Source organism: Protopterus annectens, chromosome 1.part1 (genome assembly GCF_019279795.1).
Source record: "Protopterus annectens isolate FY-2018-M chromosome 1.part1, PAN1.0, whole genome shotgun sequence".
Taxonomy (NCBI): domain Eukaryota; kingdom Metazoa; phylum Chordata; order Ceratodontiformes; family Protopteridae; genus Protopterus; species Protopterus annectens.
Genome location: NC_056726.1, coordinates 771,284,064 through 771,303,858, shown reverse-complemented (window position 1 = coordinate 771,303,858; position 19,795 = coordinate 771,284,064). Strand labels below are relative to the sequence as shown.

At 41.1% G+C, this 19,795-nt stretch overlaps 1 protein-coding gene across 1 annotated transcript in view; it reads right to left on the bottom strand.

Moving 5' to 3' along the window:
- KIAA1328 (KIAA1328 ortholog) overlaps positions 1-19,795 on the bottom strand; it is a 1,446,094-nt gene that overhangs the window by 108,145 nt on the left and 1,318,154 nt on the right. Inside the window, exon 7 of the mRNA XM_044087278.1 lies at positions 5,708-5,810. Within this exon, the coding sequence (XP_043943213.1) occupies positions 5,708-5,810 (103 nt within the window). The remainder of the gene's footprint in view (positions 1-5,707; positions 5,811-19,795) is intronic.

Genomic DNA, 19,795 nt, shown 5'->3' with positions numbered 1-19,795 from the left:
ATCTGAGTGGCAGGAGACAGACAGAAGGGTTTTCCTTTGTTTAGAGTACATGCCTTGGACCACCAAAGGAATTCCTTTTGAAGACAAGGCAGGACGGAGATCAGTATGTCTAATCTGTGGCAATGCTGAGACCATACACTTTTTATGTACCACTGTATTTTTCTCATATGTAGTCTTGCATATGGTACGAGAAGGATGCAGGAGGCCATGTAACCCAAAGCCTGCAGGAATCTCCTTGCAGATAGCGGAGTTAAAGTTGCCAAGGTTTTGAAAGTTGAAGCCAGCTGTAACTGTTTTTCGTATGTCAGAAATGCCATCTGGGTTGTTGTATTTAGAGAAGCGCCCAGAAAAATTATCTGTTGTGAGGGTGTCAAATTTGACTTTTTTATGTTTACAGTGAATCCCAGGAACTTGAGAAGATTCAGAACAAACTGTAGATGCTGGAGTAAGACATCCCTGCTGTCTGCCTGAATAAGACAGTCATCCAGATAAGGGTAAATTTGAATTCCCTTGAGTCTGCAATAAGCTACTACTGGAGCCAGGCATTTGGTGAAGACCCTGGGCGCAGTAGACAATCCAAAGGGCAGCATATAGAATTGAAAGTGCCTCGATCCGGCCTTGATCCTGAGGTATTTTCTGCGTTCCTGCCTGATGGGAATGTGTAAATATGCCTCCTTTAAATCCAAAGTTACCATCCATGCATTTTTGGTCAGCATTGGAAGTAGCTGCTGTAGAGTAAGCATCTTGAATTTTGGTATCTCTACAAAAGTGTTCAAGACTGACAGATCCAGAATGGGTCTCCATGAATTTTGCTTCCAGGGGACTAGAAAGAGCCTTGAGTAAAAACCTTGTCCCATCTCTGAAAGTGGAAATAGTTCTATGGCTTTCATAGCCAAGAGAGCTTCCACCTGGTTTAAGGCCTCTGCCCATTGATGTTTTGGAAGATCTGGACATCCGCTTGGCCTTGGTAGGGTATGAAAATGGAATTTGTAACCTCTTGAAACCACATCCAGAACCCACTTGTCTTGGGTAATAAGAGTCCAATTTAGGTGAAAAAGAGAAAGTTTTCCTCTGAGAGGGGCTTCCAGGCAAGAAGTTCCTGCAGCCCAACCGAGAGAGTCATTGAGTCGGTTTCCTATGAGCTTGTGACCTGTCCTCTCCTCCCCTAGGGGTGGAAGCAGTCCACTGTCTTGGTCTATAAGAGGCTTGTGTTTGAGGCCTTCCTCGGGAGCGTCTGTATCTACCCCTCTAAGGCCTGTCTGAATTGGGAAAGGACCAATTTTTTGTAGGCCAATTCCTACTAAATCTGGGTGGCTGTACTTGTAAGAAATCTTTAACTGTTTGCATGGATTTTGCCTTGTCCTCCATCTTTTTAATCACCTCTTCAGCTTTAGATCAAAACAAAACATTATGCTGAACAGGAGCATCCGATAATTTAGCTTTTACTTGATCTGGCAAATTTTGTTCCTTTAACCATGCATGCCTTCTAATTACTGTGCCAGAGGCAGCAGCCCTACAAGAAGCCTCCAAGGCATCAAATCCACAGTGTAAACCATGCTTCCCAACTTGTTCAGTAGCATGCATTAAGTCATGTAATTCCTTATCATCTGTACAGGCGGAAATGGAAGTTAGCTTTTGTTTTAACACAGACAGGAGAAATTGCTGGTATTTCAGCATATGAAACTGACAATTTAAAGCCCTAATAGATAAAGTAGCAGAAGTGTACACTTTTTTGCCCCATCTTTCTAAAGATCTGGAATCCTTCACAGTGGGAATGGGTTTTTTTAGCAGAAGCGGCCTTAACTCCCTTAGGACCCTGAGAAATGGTTTCAGGGTCAGCAGTAGGGTTCTTGTATAAAAACTGATGGGAATCAGGAACCCTGTAATATCTGTCAGGCTTAACAGGAGCTGGAGGAAAATAGTCAGGGGTTAAGTTAGCCTCCAAAAAAGCATCATCCACATATCCAAAATAGGAGGAATAGCCAGGGGTCTATTTTGGGTAAGAAGAAGAAAATCCCTTAGTCTTTTCTTAGATTCCGAATACTCCTGTCCTTCCCAGTGGAAATGTTCCCACATTTCATGCAAAGTTTCCCCAAAAGAGAAATCCTCAGGGGGAGAAGCTGAAGGAATGGATTCCTCAGCATCAGAATCCTCATAAGGAGGGAAAGAATATTCCTGGTCAGAAGAAGAAACTGAAGAAACAGAAGCCTGATCAGAGGAGTCATAATAAACTTCCTGCCTTGGCCTTTTTTCTGGAGGGGGATGTGAACCCCTAATCATAGTAAGTAAGTCCTCCGACATTTTAAGTAACTGTTTCTGTGACTTGGGAGCCGGATCAGAAGAGGCCTGAGTTGCAGTCTTTGATTTGGAAGGAGTCTTTGCCTTTGCCTTTATTAGAAGCTGAGTAGGCCTGAAAACCCCTTCGGACGTCTGTACCTGCACAGCGGCTCCGGACCCATCCAAAAGAGCATTGTCCGAAGGTCCTGCAACAGAAATATTCAAAGGCCTAGTTGGCTCCTCGTGGGAGTCTGTTTTGGCCATCGGTTCCGAAATGGCCGACGACAGGGGCTGCAAAAGTGCCTCACTGATGACGGCCGAACCTGAAGCTGGCTCTGCTTGAACGATATCGTCTGATTTGGACCTCGGAGGCCTGTCTTTGTCCTTGCGTCATTTGTGAACTCCGGCAGCCGGAACCGTAACCGACGTCATTTTGTAATTAAAACGCCTACCGAAGTAATGAAATGCAAAATCGTACCTTCGTTTAATTGTATGTTGATTGAATCTAGCACAAAACCGACAACTAGCTACGTCGTGGTCAGGGCCTAAGCAAGGAATACAGTAACAATGAAAATCCTTATGAGGTATTTGCTTCCCACATGAAATACAATTATTAACTTTTTCAGACGTCGGACTGGAGCAAGAAAAAAGTTTCCCCAACGGGGTACTTAGCTTTGAGTAGGAGAATAAAGTCTTCGGACTGAAGTTTGTTCAGAAAAGATTGTCAGGAGTCAGCCGACCGGCACTTGCGAACTGCTATCACCGCACGGCAAGAAAGACTGGAAAATATGGCGTCGGCTGTCAGCTTTGTACTCCTGGCGCTCTGACGTCAGGGAGCATGGCTGAACAGCGGACGCCGGACCCAGACTTTGGGATTCTGGCCGACCGAGGACTGCCTGCCGGCAGGGGAGAACCCTACAGTCATGACTGCAACAGTGAAACACGATGAACATCTATTAGGTGTTCATTATTACATTTATTGCTTGAATGCACCTAGAGTGGAGCCAGGAGGTTGACTCTGGTTGCCCGTGGCAGTGAAACAGTTAACTATATTATATATTTTATATGCGGCCTAGGCAAGCCAAAAGGTTGGACACCCCTGAAATAGATAATGAAAAAGGTAGAGTAGGTGAAATAAGTGGTTCTTTATTTGACTAAAAAAAGCTATGTTTATGTGCATCGACAAATACCAAAACCTAAACAACATTTTAAAACAATTGCTAAATTAGCTAAAGAAAATAATAATCCTGCTTATCATTAAAGCAATGTGGGAAAATGAAGTAACAAATAAAAATGACAGTTGCAAGAATAATGCCTGAAAATGCTACAACTACCAAAATGCTTGAGTATGACCATGAGTAATAGTAAACGGCTCTGGGCCACTCACAAGTGGATGCCCTACTGTAAATGTTATTTCACTCTAGCAGAAGTACTGCAATAACATCTATAACAAAAATCAGATTACTCTCCTAATATAGAAATAAAACAGTATAAAAGCTTTAAATATGAAAGGAGAACATTCATAAATAGAACTTGCAAGAATGCACCATGTGCACAGTGTTCATGAGGTAGCTAAGAAGAAACCATTCACTTGTGTGCCCTTTAATCTACGAATGATCATATCAGGAGAGATGCATGAAGCAGCCAAAAGCATACTGGTCAATTTCATTAGGAATTAAAAAGATAGCCAAGTTTCTCAGCAGATGCCAAAAATATGATAATGATCCTGCTTATGAAACAAGAAGACTTTATCTGTTACCATGCTGCATAAAACTCTCCATGAAACACTGAATTCGTTGAGTCTTAAAGAAATACAAGACATTAAGCCCTTAACTCCCTTAACACAATCAAGTTTATTATTTACCAGCTCTGGCACAACACATTACTTCATCTAATTACAAATACATAACTTAGATTATTTTGATAGGGAACTAATAGTGGGTGGTAATGCATTGTCTTTTGGACCATAACGACATTTCTAGGCTACAGAAACCAAGCCACTAAACTCTCTCAATTTGGGCTCAAGAAGGGATAAACACCTGTCAAAGAAGAAACAAAAAAGGAGAACTAATAGTTTTAAAAGTAACACCTCTAAATAGCACACATTGTGACTGTTCTTTTTTTTTTTTTATACTAATGTGCTGAAGATGTATGTGGCACGCACTTTTCCCACAAGTAGCCAAAACAAAAATGAAATTCCACTTGGCCTTTCTATAGGAATTCATGCATCCCACTTTCAACAGCTTTCTTTACTACAAATTGCTATTTTTCTTAAAGCTATTTAAACTCAATAAATTAAAAAAGACATTTTTTAAAAAGTTGCTTATTTTCAGAAATATAATGCTTTCACTATTTGACACAAACTGTTGCTTCCTGAAAATATTTTGCTGTTCTACAAGACCATACTATGTAATTATAGGCAAAATGCATGAAGCATGTAAATTAAACATTGTGCGTTTTCAATCTGCTACACAATGAAATAAACATGCAGTGTCTATAGCTGCATTATAAGTGGATATGAAACCCAACACTTGAAAATTGCAATGTACTTTATAAGTGTTGGAAAATGCATATTCAAACTACAAACATTAAACAGATAGGTTATTTCAATGTATAGAAATGTCCAAGTAAAATCAGTGAAAGTGATATTAATGTCTCATGGTCAGTATTATTGAACCTCGAAAGCAATAAACTTTATGAGTCAATAAATACTACATTTGCAATGTAGTTAACATGCAGTCGCTGTCTCCAGCACTTATTACATATTGTAACCGCAAGTCTACAATACATTATTCATATTTGGGGTGTCAGTGAGTGATGGATTGCTGTTAGCAAAGCTGTCCTTTAAATAAATCAACAAATAAAAATGCAAATGTTAACATTTTCAGCCACAACTTTCCCTATCTCGAACTGTGCATGAAAATTCACATTATATCGGCAGCCAGCATGAGAACAATTAGCGACCCAGACGGTGAATAAGAAAGATTAATTTAAGGAAGTCTAGTTTTTATCACCACCACATGGCACCAGATTGGACTTTCTCTGCTTATTTGATTTCTTAAGGAACTTTCTTTCAAAAAAAGTAAGAAAGAAAATTTCTCAGTAACAGTTCTCTTACTACCTCAAAGAGGTTCAAATAATTAAAGCAGTCCTTAAACTAAAAGTGATTGCTGACAGTTTTAGTAGTTACATTGACTAGACAGGCATGGCTATATAAACAATTTCTAACTCTCTACTAATCTCTTACTTTAAATGACATTAATTGGTGCATATTTCAGACTTTATGCTCGGTTACATAATTTCATTTTGATTTGAATTTAAATGAGTAAATGACTATGATGACTGCAGGTCATGTGGAAGCAAAACTTCTGGTTTGTTAATTCAGGGATTACATAGCTGCATATTAAACAGAAAGTGCTCATTTGCCTACCGTGAAGAGTCAAGCAGGATAGGTGAGGTTGCTGAGGCCACAAGCTCCTTTCTATCAGTTGCTACTGCAGGAGATGTTGCTGCGTCCCTTCTACAGCTTGCTTCTTTGAGTGTGATAAATAGGGAGAAAGAGTCAGCACAAAATTAATATAACAAAGCTTCCAGTCACTATACAACCTTTTCTGTCACTCTTGTTTTATACTAATACAGAATAAGGAATTCCTGAGGACTAAGGATATGATAAACTGATAAACCAAAGCATTATATATCAATGAAAAATCATTTGTCATGGTGTCAGATTCCATGCAAGATCCTCTCCATAAATAGAGCTTGAGGGAGAAAAACAATGAAAATATCAAAGCTTACTCATATTCTATGCTTTTATTTTTGTATTATTTTGCAGTTGTAACATTAAAATATATTATTAACAAAGAAAAGTTCCTGGTAATATGTTCATGATACATACATGAAGACAGTGATCTTCAAAATAATGCTGCAGAAGTAGTGTGACCCTGTTACACAAAATAAGCAATGCTTAATTCAAAGGAGAAGAAAGGCTGAATTAAAAACAATAAAATCAAAAATGATTTTTTTTAGAAAAAAATGGGCAATTTAACTACATCTACCCATCATCTGAAAGCGATTTCATTCTAATCCACAATTTTTTTTTTTTTTATCACAGGCAGACCAAATGAAACCTACCAGTACATTCGACCCTTTCACTCATTAATATCAGTGTTCCATACTTACGAAAGCCACAGTAATCAATTATAGTGAATTCAGCATCCATCACAGTTCACCTTTATGCAGCAATGTTAGTATTCGGATGGACACTGAAATAACTGATATATCAGCAGATCTGTGAGGAGGCCTTCAGCAATTGTAAAATGCCTGCTGCATCAAGTTCAGCACACTTCTTGAACTTACCCTTGGTCCTACAGTTAGAAGTCTCCATGTCTTCTGCTAGTATGTATGGAAGGTATACTGAGCCCCTGCAACACTATGTTCAACCCCATCTACTAACCCAGAACTCAATACATAAGAACAGCATAAATTAAACACATATCTGACTTACAGGGAGATCTATCCAGAAGACGGGCAGACTGCAGGCACAAGGAGATGATAATCACCTACTGCAAAGTACTTCCTCACACAGCAACTGACATAGTTGCCACATATTTATTAATATTGACTTCAAAGGCTTTCTACACTGCATAATCACGGGAAAAGCACAAACAGTGAAAATTAAGTCTCCCAGACAGGCTTCAAGACTATGGCTGACATAGCTCTATCTTAAAGCCCGACTCCTGGAATCATGTTTCAAGCAAAATACATGTTGAAAGTGTGAACTGACAATGAGTGGCTGCAGCACAAATGTCTGCAATGGAAACATTTTTGAACCATGCTCAGGAAGTAGAGGCATAGCTAGCTATTCTGGTGTTCAGTAGTGTCCCCCAATCTAGCGCCCTCCCCAACTCTACATTGAAGAGCAAACAAAAAATCCTCTTGTTTTTTAAATTGCAGCAAACTGCTACACATGGAACGCCAAGTGCTTCAGTTCAATCACAAATGCATTAGTAATATGCAGCACTGAGGACTGACTGGCATTTCTGATCATCCCCCCAGCACTTTGCACCTGGGGCAGCTGCCTTCTTCATCCACCCTAGCTGCTGTGATATCATCTGGAAGCAGCTATACCCCTTCTGGATTGATGTTTGATGTCATAGTTACTTGGGTATAACTGCTGTCTCCTGCACTATTTCACTCAGCCAGTTCTCCACACAGTGCTGAAGGAAGTTCAATCATTCCTCATCAAGAAAGTACAGTTGTGTAAGTAAACTTACCATAACAGTAGATAATCTAATAGACAGTGGTTGCACTAGCCTAAGCTATATGGGTCCTAACCCACTTGTTCCCAGCCAATTATTTAACCCTAAAGGATGCTCTCTACACATACTATCAGGAGCTTGATGGGAGTTCCATTCTTGCCCCAACAAGGGAGGCAAAAGCCTTGAAAGAAAAATGCTACGAAACAATAAAAAAGTTAAAATATATATACAAAGGTATATATGTTATTACCTTGGTAACACAATAAACAGCAAAAAAAAAAAACACGGAGTTGGAGGGAGGGAGACTATGGCTACTGCAACAGTAATCTACTAGAACAGCTGCTTTTATGATAATTTATTACACAACTGCACTATATTCAACATTACATCACTGTTGCAGTAACCTAACCTATATGGCTCAATTACCATAGCAAAGCCTGTTCTGAAACTGGAAAAGGAATCTAGTTTATAGTGCTGTGTAAAGTTGTACAGAAGACCAAGTTGCGGCCTCTAGAACACTTCTAGAGTACCACCCCCACACACACACTTTCCACAAAGTCACTGAAGAAGCCAAAGCCCTGGTGGAATGTGCCCTTACTCTGTCTGGAAGTGGCTTATTACTGTGTGAAAAACAAAGGAAAATAGCATGTGACAATCATCTAGAAATAGTCTAGTTTGACTCTGGTTGCGTCCTTTCCTTTTCTCTTCATAGCAGAAAATCAGCTGTGCAGCTTTCTCAAAGGATTAAGTTTTTTTGTGCAGGTAGTATCTGAGAGGCCTGTAGACATCCAGAGCATAAAGATTTTTTTTATTCCTTGTTTTTGGTATTAGGAAAGAAAGTGGAGAGAGTAACAAACTGTCTCAAAGTAAACTCTTAAGACCAAGTTAATCCTAAGGAGTCGTCATCTGCTTTCTAGGTTGGTGGATGTGTAAAACCCCTTTCAAAAACTGTCTGACTTGTGGATAGGAAAGGAGGTATCCGAGGGCAGACGAGCAGAGGTGACCAATAAATAACCCTTGATAGAGGAGAAAAATGCAAGAGAAAAGTAGCTCATATGAGTAATCAAGATCCAGTGGCAGCCAGAACTTAAAAAGGTCCTGGTTCTTTCAATGGCACCAACTTGAAAATCTTTTCCACTTACACATGTGATTTTCTAGTAATACATTTTAGCCTCTTTCAATACCTGCTGCACATCCTGAGAAAAAAAATGGAGAGATTTCAGGTTGGGATGTATCAAACAACCCCATTCTTGTGTGAGTAAATTCCGTCTGTTTGGATGTGTGTGGTAACTGCCCTTGACGAGTTTCAAAAGAAGAGAGAACCACTGTTGACTAGATCAAAAGGGAGTTATCACCGCAATCTTTAGGGAGTCTTGCAGGATCTTTAGAAGAACTCTGAGTATCAGTGGAAAGGGTATAAAAACACTGTGGAACATTCACGCTCATGGGAATGAGAAGACATCTTTCAAGCAGGTTTAAAAGCATACCTGGAGCAACTGGGTTTTTTTTTTTTAGTTGTCTATTCTGAGAGGTGGTTGCCACAGCTAGATCAATTCTTCTAAGAAACTAAACCAAGACCCTTTTGTGAGGCTCTGTACTGGTCCTCCCTGGCTTGTCTGCTACAATGTTTTTTATATGACATCATACATGATGATGTATGTAGCCAGACAAGTCAAAATGAGTTGGGTTTCTACCTTCCAGACCATCACAGCAAGTCTTCAAAGGGGTAAGATGTAGTACTTCCCTTTTTGTATGTCACATTACTGTAGTGTTATCTGTGAAAACTTGCAAAGGCCCTGAAGATCAGAGATGATATAGGACTTTCAAAGCATATATTACAGGCTATATTACAGCCAACATCTCTTTCACATTTGTGTGTTTCATCTGTCTTGTTTGTTCACATATTCCTGCACTTTCATTTCTCGTTTCCCCAAGCCAGGGTTGAAGCATCTGTTGTAACAGATTGAAGAGGAGGAAGGGAGAATGGGAGGCCTGAATTCTGACAGAACCTCCCTTCTTACAAATCCCAAGATAGATACGAGGAGGAAGGGAGAATGAGACACCTGAATTCTGACAGAACTGATGTACCCACTATAGAACCTCGCTCCTTACAAATCCCAAGATAGATACCTGAAAAGATGAAGGGTGAAGACTCCGAGCCCAGACTGACCTGAGGGTAACACTGAATATTTTCACATGGAAGTCTGCCTAGGGGAATAATAAGAATCATGGAAGCCATGGACCCTAGAATCCTGAGAAATTCCCTGGCAGATGCTTGGCTTTGAGTAAAAAAACTCAGGAAGAACATATGGAACAATTCTACTTTTAGGAGTCTTTGGCTGGGGGAAGGTGGGAGGGTTGTAAAAATGAATGGCGAGATGGACAACAAACATGGAACATGGTAAGCACATAACTTCTTTATATTATGTTGTCCTATCACCTTCATTCTTACTGGATGGGACAGCGTCCCTAGCACATTTTCCCCGGGTGGCTCACGGAACACCACCTTTGAGCACAGTGGAACCAAAGGAGGCCCTGTCCCTGGAGGCCAAATCCACTTTGTAATGAGTAACAAATGTATGAGGACTTGCCCACATAGCAGCAGCACAAATACTGTCCATTGACAGTATGGCCAGGTAAGCAGAGGATGTTGCTAATGCTCTGGTCGAGTGGCCCTTAACTTTGAATGGTAAATTCTTGTAATTTGAGGAGTATATAAAGGTAATGCAATTTGAGAGCCAATTTGAAAGGGTAATTTTTGAAACTGGCATGCCCTTTTTTGCTTCAGAAAAGAAAATTAACAATTGATCTGCTTTTCTGAAATTTTTAGTTCTGTTCAGATAAAACCTAAGCTGTCTATGCACATCCAACTGGTTAAGTATGTACTCTGCCTTTTTGCTATGACTGGGAAAAAAACACTGGGAGCTCAAGAGATTGATTTGGATTGGTTTGGGAACAAACTTTTGGCACAAAGGATGGGTTAGTACGTAGGGATACTCTCTTTATGGAAAATCAGGTATGGTGGCTTGATGGATAGTGTTTGCAATTCTGAGACTCTTCTTGCAGATGTAATGGCTACCAGGAGATTAGTCTTCCAAAAAAGGAATTTGAGATTACAAGATGATGAGGGCTCGTTAGGAGGTAAAGTTAGGTGAGTCAGGACAAAATTCAAATCCCATGGAGGAAGAGGCTCTTTAATGGGAGATCTCAATAAACAAGTGCCTTTTAGAAATGCTTTACACAATTTGTGTGACATCAGGCTAGGAGTATATTCAATGTGGAAATTAGATATTGCAGTTAGTTGGACTCTAATTGTAGCTGCCACAGAGCCTTGCTGAAAAAGTTCTACCAGAAATTTCAAAACTGAACTGATAAGAGGCAGAGAACAGATCAATGTTTTTTTGCTTGTGCCCAGTAGGAGAACCTCTTATATTTACTAGCATATCTGAAGCCTTGTGAGAGGATACCAAAATGTGTTTTACTGCTGGTGTGAAGTCTTGAAGCCTGACTAAGTTTGGAAGTGGAGTAGCCATGCTGTCAAACTGGGAATTTGGAGAGCAGGATGAAGAGTTCTGGACATATGAGTCAGAAGGTCAAGAACCCAGGGCTTCTACGGTAAGTGAGGCCAGAGAAAAGGGAAACAAATCTGATAAGGCCAGTATGGGGCAATGAGAATCAGCCTGCTTCCCAAAAGTTTCACTTTCTGGATGATTTTGGGTATGAGGGGAAAGGGGGGGAAAAGCATACAGAAATTCGGAAGGCCAATCGTGAACAAGTGCATCTCTTGGTGTCTCCCTCAAAGGGGGGGATTAGGGAAAAGTAGCTGCTGCATTTAGCATTCATGGGAGTGGCAAAAAGATCGCAGCAAGGCTGGCACCATTTCTGGAAGATCTCTTCCACTATGTTTTGTTTCAGAGACCACTCGTGAGTCATTAAAATCGCCCTGCTGAGCTTGTCCGCTATCACGTTGGATTTCCCGGGGATGTGTATTGCTATCAGAAAATGTTGGGAAGAAATTACCCATTGCCATACGCTCAGTGCTCTCAGCAAAGGGGGTATGATCTGGTTCCTCCTTGCTTGTTTATGTACCAGACTACAGGCATGTTGTCTGACTGGATTGCAATCTTTCCTAGTGGAAGAGAGTCCTGGAGTGCCTTGAACGCTAGGAGCACTGCTCTCATCTCTAGGACACTGATGTGCAGATGGGCCTCGTGTTCTTGCCATGTGCCTTGGACCATCCTTCCTAGATAATGCCCCCCCACTCAACCTGGAAGGCGTCTGTGGTCACTGTACTTACAGGTAGCTGTGGGACAAAGGGTCATCCTATTGTCACCTGGCTGAACTGAAGCCACCATAGGAGATCTTTCTTCCATGAGTCTGTGATCCTGACTAGGTGAGACATGGGAAGTTCTTGCAATGACCATTGAGCAAATGGAAGCCATTAAAGAATTCTCATATGCATTCTGGCTAGGGGAACTAAGGTGATCATTGAAGCCATGGTCCCTAGGAGTTTCAAAATTGTCTTTGCCTTCGCTTTGTTTCTGGATAAAAGATTGACTATTTGTTGTCTGAAAAGAGAAACCCTGTCCTGCGGAAGTCGGGCCACCATGGAGACGGTGTCAAGATCTGCGCCTATGAATGTAATATGTTGACAGGGTAACAAGGCAGATTTTTGTAAATTGACTGCAATCCCTAACTGGGAGCAAGTTTGAAGAGTGGTGTCCCTCGCCTGTTGAAGTAGATGCTTGGTGGTGGCAGTAAGGAGCCAGTCGTCTAGATACAGAAACACTTGGAATCCCAGATGTCTCAAGTGAGCTGTGACTACTTCCATGCATTTGGTGAACACTCTGGGGGCTGTAGTGAGACCAAAAGGCAGAACTCAAAACTGGAAATCACTGGCTCCCAGCCAGAAGCGTAAGAGACTCCTTGATGCTCTGTCCATTTTTATGTGGTAGTACACATCTTGGAGGTCTACTGAGCACATCCAATTGTCTTTCTCTAAAAAGGGAAGAATCGACTGCAGTGTCACCATTCGGAACTTGGACTTCTTCAAAGATTCGTTTAGCTTGCTGAAATCCAAAATGGGTCTCCAGTTCCCTGTTCTTTTTGGCACTAAAAAGAATCTTGAGTAAGTTCCGAATCCTATTTGGTCTGCAGGGACTTCTTGGATGACTTGTTTGTCTAGCAACTTTTGAATTTCTACAGTTGCTTGTTCCCTTTGACTGGGTGGAACATCTGGGATTGTTCCGATATGTGGGTCAGGATGGCAAAAAGGAATAGAATAGCATCTGGATATTTTGTTTTGTACCCACTTGTCTCTTGTGATATCTCGCCAGGCTTCTGGGTACAAAGAAACACCCCCCCGACTGCCTCCAGAGTAGAGCAGATGGGCCTCCTTTCAGGAGCACTGGTGTAGGGCCAGCCGTGAAAGGAATCGCAGTCACCCTGGTTTTGGCGACCTCCTCTGCCTCTAGGATGGCATCTACCATTATTGCCTCCCCCTCTGGCCCTGGGGAAGGATTCACCTCGTGCGTCTTGAAAAACTCCCTGGGATCTTTTGAACCACATTTTCCCACTCTTCTGACCTTTAGGATACAGTCTTGAAGGAATGGAAAAATGTATCCCAACGGCAGAGATAGTTTTCCCTTCCTGCTCGCATCTGGCGAGTGTGTCCTTGACCTTAGGTCCAAAAACTGAAGAACCATCAAAAGGGGTGTTGGTAAAGGTAGACTTGAAGGGCTCCAGAAAGTTGCAGAAGCACATCCAGGAGTGCCTCCTTAGGGAAAACTCTGGAATCCGTTGCCCAGCTCGCTCCATCTGCAGCATAGGATATTAGCCTCATGGAGGAGTTAACGATGGAATTTAAGGTAGATAGCTAAGAAGTTACCTTTTCTGATACCCCCGCAGCCAATGTACCTTGGAAAGAATCTCCTAACTTCTTCAGGAGATGTCTTTGTATCCTCGTAAAGTGTGAAAGATAGTTCAGCGATCTGAGGGAAAATGTCGGTGATGAAAAAACACGCCTCCCATATCTGTCCATCGTCCAGGAGTCCTTGTTCTGTAGATGGATAAAAGAGGATGTTTTAGAGAGTTCCTTCTTGGTGGCTGCTACAACCACCATAGCATCTACAGGTACGCCTTTAATCAGAAATTCTTTTTCCGCAGGTGCTGACAAGAACTTATTTGGCCTCCAAGGGACTGATTTCCATAGTGTCTGGTGACTCCCATGCCTTTCGACTAACCAATTCCAGTAGCTCGTCGAAAGGCAGAGACACCCAGAAGGCTGAAGGTTGAGATCCAAAAGCCTTCAGGTACACCAACTCCGACTCATCAGAAGGGTTGATGGATTTCTAGCCACCTCCTTGTTTCAGGATATCTGTGAAGGAGATATCTTCAGAGGACGACCGTGGGGACCCTTCTGACTCCTCGAGGTCAGTGTCAAAGGTGATTGACTCGTCAGGGGAGTCAACATGCTTCCACTTGCATGTTCTCTTTCAAGGTTTCTCCTCAAGGGTATTCTGGGGAGGTCTTGGAAGAGTGGGGCTCCCTGAGGCTCTGGATCTCAGTTGTCCTGTGGAAGTGGTGGTGCCGAGACAGATGCCTGTGCTTTGGGGGGAAGAATACCAGTATCCTTGTGTAGAGCTGTAGGAGGGGACAACACACTTCTCATCAGCTCAAAGGCAGATCCACCCCGCTCTGAGGACATCTCTGGTTCCAAGGAAACAGAGGGAATCCCCGGTTCCAAGGAGATCAACTCCAAGGCTGATGTAGGAGCAGAGCTCACCCAAGCCGAAGCTTCGAGAGGTAAACTCGGAACCGAAGAAACTCTGGTCCGAGCATCCGCCCTGGAGCAGACTGTGGAGCTTCGGCCCCTAGACACTCCAGACAGCATTGAGACAGTCGGAGCAGGGATCGGTTCTGAAATCTCTGGAAGAGGTCTTGGAACCGAAGAATCTACAGCAAGCGGTACCTGGCATTCTGGCTTCAAAGATCCAGTTTGGCTCGGAGGAGGAATCGTAGTGGATGTAACAGTCATAGTCTTAGCTGGCTCTGGAACCCACTGGGTCAGAGCTGAAAACAATTTAGTCAGTACCGACAACTTCAAAAGTCTGTGCTCCACCCTGTCCACATACGTCATCATCCGATAAGCTCCTAGATGACCTGGAGGAGAGAGTTGGTGAGCGAGCTCTCCAAAATGGGAGATCTCAAGTTAGGGGAGACCGGTAACAAGTCAGTGGACCAGTTCTGAAAAACAGTCTCTTTCGGCTTCGAAGACCTTGGAGCCAAAGGACTAGATTTGTCCAAGTCTATGATCTCCATCAGTTCCGAGGGCTGTAGAGCTGAGGAAATCGATCCATCAGAGGTTTTAGCCAATTTTAGCAGCAGCTCTGACTGAGCCGAAGAAGTTGAAGACAGCCGTTTAGAAGCCTTGTCACTTTTTGATGAAGGGGATCTACTGAAATAGTAAGTGCTATGCAGAGCCTCCTCAAAGGAAGGTTTCAGGAGCCCTTTGAGTATAAGCTTATTCTTTCTCTCCTGCAGAGCACCGGAGCTAAAGGAGTGACAAAAGGTACAGGTTTCCTTGAGGTGAATGGCCCCCAAACAATAGACACAGACATTATGCCTATCAGTGATGAACATTTTCTGAGAGCATTTTTGACACTTTTCGAACCCTGAAGGTTTAAGTTCCTTTTCTCTAGTTTCCGTAGACATTTTAGGAAACCACACTAGAAAACTACAAGTAAAGCTTAACACACACCTTTATCAAAAACTAAGTATTACTACACTATAAAACACAACAAAACACTATAAACATGTCTACAAGATAGTAACAAGAGGAACAACTCAGCCCTCTAACTTAAACGGACCTAGTGGAGTTGTGAGCGAGAGGAATACAACAAGGAAAATTAGCTCTCTAACTGAAACGAGCTAATATAAGTATAAAAGCTAACTTCTACCTTAGCACTAAACTGCACCACTACCAAAAACGGGAATAAAACTAAAAGGCCTTGTGACTAACGACGCCCACTAAAAGCACACACAGGAAGATAAGCAGCACTCAAAAGCACAGCACACAAACTACAGGGAAAACTACTAACTACTAATTAATAATTACAACTAAAAACAGCTTAATATAGGGAAAAATTAAGCTTTTTAAAGGACTTAGCCACAGCCAAGAAGAGAAGCATCCGAACTCGTAAAGTGGTAAATGAGATCTGGGTAATTACACCACTGCATGATGGGATACCTTCCTACCATGAGCCAAGTTAGAGACTTTGAGCTAGTGTATTCGACTGAGTCAGAGCAGAGGATCGGCTTCGAACCCATCCAGTAAGAATGAAGGCGAGATAGGACAACATAACATCACCTCTTCCACCTTCCTAAATTCATGTATTGTCCTCTCTTCTATTCAGGTAAGACCAGGGATTATACTGTGCACGTAAGAAAAGAAGGGTACTCTTGGATTCTGCCACAGGAAAGGAGACACGCAGATGAAAATAATGGTTTAAAAATAATTATGATACTCCTTTAAGGAATAAAGACTACATGGCCTAAGGGACACATAATCCTTGTGAAAGACTGCATATGACTCTCTACAGATAAAGTCTTTTTGCTAGGACAACTTAACAGTCTTCTGTGAGATGAATGTCAAACGCCACTGAAAATAGGTTGTTCAAATGAGGTTCATGGAAGCCTATTCATCATGAAATTCAATCCTAAAGAAAAATGTTCTCCACGAGAGTATATAGATGCCAAAACCTTCTGAGGACCTGCCTAACCAGCTAGTGCTGAAAATTTAACACAGGACTGCTCCCTGTACTACTAATGGACAGGGGTAGATCCTAATTCTTTATACCATGCATGAGTCCTCAAATTACCTATATTGCAATCTCATTTGTTCTCATAGAGGTAACATATTATAGACCACGGGATGGGTAAGGCCAATCTATAACCAAATGAGATAGGTTATTTTGGCACAAACAGGGAAACTGGCTAGGCATAAAACGTCCTGCAAGGGCAGCTAGCCCAGTACTTACTATGAAACAAAAACTATGATGCACAAAGATGCCTGAAGCATGTACATTGAAGTGGAATAACTCAAGGTCAAACTGAAAAGGAATCTAAAATAAGTCCAATCAAATGAAAAATTTCTCTTTTAAAAGGATTGTCCTGAACAGAAAGATTTCTAATAACCTCTTAAAGGTTCCACCATCTTCAAGACTTGTGCCAGTAGATTTGTCAGGAAAAAAGGATCTAAGAAATACGCTGTGTCCTGAGATGGATTCAGCAGGCACTCTGAGTGGTAATTCCTTGCCCATGTATTGAGATGTTTACTACACTGACAGGCTTGACAGCTCAAAGTCATACTGATCTTTGTACGTTAGTCAGTTAGCAATGTCAGCAGCTCAAGAAAGCAGCAGACACACCACTAATGCTGAAATCAGAAAATTATGGGTTTTAACCCCCCCACCAGGTGCTTGGATTCATGTTCTGTTAATATAGTAGTACAGTATGATGGAAGCTGCACTTCAGAGGTGCTGTCCTTTGGCTAAAGGCATTAAACCAGATTCCCATCTGACAAGAGTTGGTGATAGCTCATAAGGATGTAAATGCTCCCATGTTACTTTAAAACAAATAAATAAATAAAGGAGGGACATTTCTTTAATGCGTATTTAGTATGAATATCATCTCAGGTCTCCTGCAAAATGTACTTATTAATTTGTCTTGGTTGGCAAGGAAAGTCGGACTGGTCAATGCCATTTTAAGTGGAAACCAAGGGAAAAAAGCTCCTGCTGAATACTTTAGCACAAGGATAGAACAATATTTTCTACAACGTGATTTTAGAATAAAATAGAACAGAGTGAATATAATATTTAGAACCGTGGACAATAGATATGCATGTCTGAAAATGATGCAAGGATATATATAACACAGTATTTCGAATAAGATATTGTCAATAAACAATGATGTGCATTACAGGTAAGGCACTTTAAATTGTTTTATATTGTAACAGACAGGCTTTGACGAGAGTGTTATTTAGGTATTTGCAAGTAACAAATAATACAGGATATGTTTTTAGAGTACAGACAGAAAATAGTAAGACTTTAAAGCTATAAAAGAACAAGGGGCTACTGAGAAGAGGAGGATGTTACTTTGAGGGTAAGAAGTGGTACTATGCAAGTTCACTTTAAGTTGGATAGGACAACAGCATGACAGAAATAATAGGCAGTGGTGGAATAAACGGGAAGTAATATAGGAATGTACGACTATTCAGTTTAGACTGAAGAAAAAGTAGAGGGAAAGGAAGGATTGGGAGAACATGTCTCTTTTTTTTTTTTTTTTTTTTTTTTTTTTAACTAGAATGCTTTCCAACTAGTTTTAGTTCTTTGGGGATGCCATTCCAGATTTTAATGATTACAGTGAGTCTCCTGCTGAGTTATGTGACCGGTTTATACATAGTAAGTTTCCCAACTGGGCAACAGAGTTGCAGAGTACCTTTTAGTGATGAGCATTTTCTGGTGAGTGTATAAGACTGCATGTACTCAGTAACTGTATATAAGCTAAGTAGCTGGGCAGTTTCAGCCAGTTTAGTTGCTTTAGGGCATGACAATGTATCCTATAGGTAGGGTCTGCTGCAAATTTTGCAGTTTTGTTGTAGCAGGAAGTGAGTTTAGCTGAATATGTAGCATTTAAGTCAGTAAAGATAGAGGATGCATACGATACCGATGGAAGTAAATAGGTTAAGGATAGTGTTAGTGGAATCAGTAAGTTACTGTTTGGTCCTAAACAGGGAACTAAACTTTTGGTGTGTCTTTTGTAAAATATGATGGCTAAATTCGAGGTTATAAATTATAGCACCTAGCAATTTTGCTTGGTCTATGGTTTCAATTTTTCTGCTACTGAAGAATGTTAAATTATTTTGTTTGGGGTATTGTTTCAAGATGAAGAGCATCAGCTTTGCTTTGCTGTGGTTTAGAAGTCTTAAAAAGTCTTTTGGCTTTTCCTGGTTAGGTGTCGCCACAGCAGATCACCGGTCTGCTAATGATTGTCAGTGGATTTTTACAGTGTCAGGTTGCCAGCCCTGCGTCCAACCTTCAAAGAAAGCACACCCACACACACATGCACCTACCTGAATGTCTTTAATGTTCACTCAACCGCAGGGAGGACATGCAGACTCTGCACAGAAGGCACTCCTTCCGAGACTTGAACTGGAGAACATGTTGCTGTGAGGCAACAACACTAACCGCTGCACCACCGCAGCCTTACTGTGGTTTAGAAGTAAGTTTGATTATTTTTAGCCAAGATTTTACAGAGGAGAAAGAGTACTGTGTGAACCGCTTGTAGTTCAGTCAGTGATGGCACTGCACTTAAGTGTTGTGCCATCAGTGTACTGAATTATGTGGCATGATGTGTGGTGGTATGAAGTCTGTTTATAAAAATGTTGAACAGAAGGAACCCTAATACAGAACCCTGTAGAATATGCTTTTCACTTCAAATGGTTTGATTTTGTTTCTACATCTTTCAGTACGTGTAGTTCTCAATAAGTTAATTAACTGGATGAAGATGTCATGTCTCATTTAACAGCAGAAAACTAATACTAACCAGCTAACTCTATCAGCTGTATTTTAAATGTGGGGGAGTCTCTTCAGTGACTGTTGTATGTACTTAAGATATTAAAGTAAGGGAGTCATTTTTTAGTTGTAAGAAATATGAGATTTACAGTATAACAAGAGAGGAAAGGTTGAAAAGAAGCAAGATTAAGTTAAAGTGCTACGATCTTGGGCTGCTGGGGTGGGGGTAGGGTATAAAAGTGCACTGTATATGTAGAATCAAGATAATTTCTTTTTTTAAGGTAGATGTCTAGGTTAATTTTCTTGGCTTAAGCTAGAAACAAGTGCTTTTAGTAAGCAAGTAGGCTTGAAAAATAAGACAAAAGGACAAAAGCCATGAAAAATGCTGAGTTCCTAGCATGTGCAAAGATATTAGCTTGCTTTTTTCATTAGCAGATATTCTCAGTGGGAGTTAAGATTTCTGCAGCTGAAGGTAGTTGTATATTAATTTCTAAGTGAAATTTACAAAGATTCCCTCATGCATCTGCAGGTTATGTCAGCTCTTTTTTTTCTAATTTGCTGACTACTTTTACCTTGAGATGAGTCATCGGCAGGTGCAAGCAATTAATCTTGAAAGTTCTGATTGTTCTTTGCTGAGGGAAATGGAAAATTTAAGGTACAGTGGAAATCAGTGCAGTGAAAAGTAAA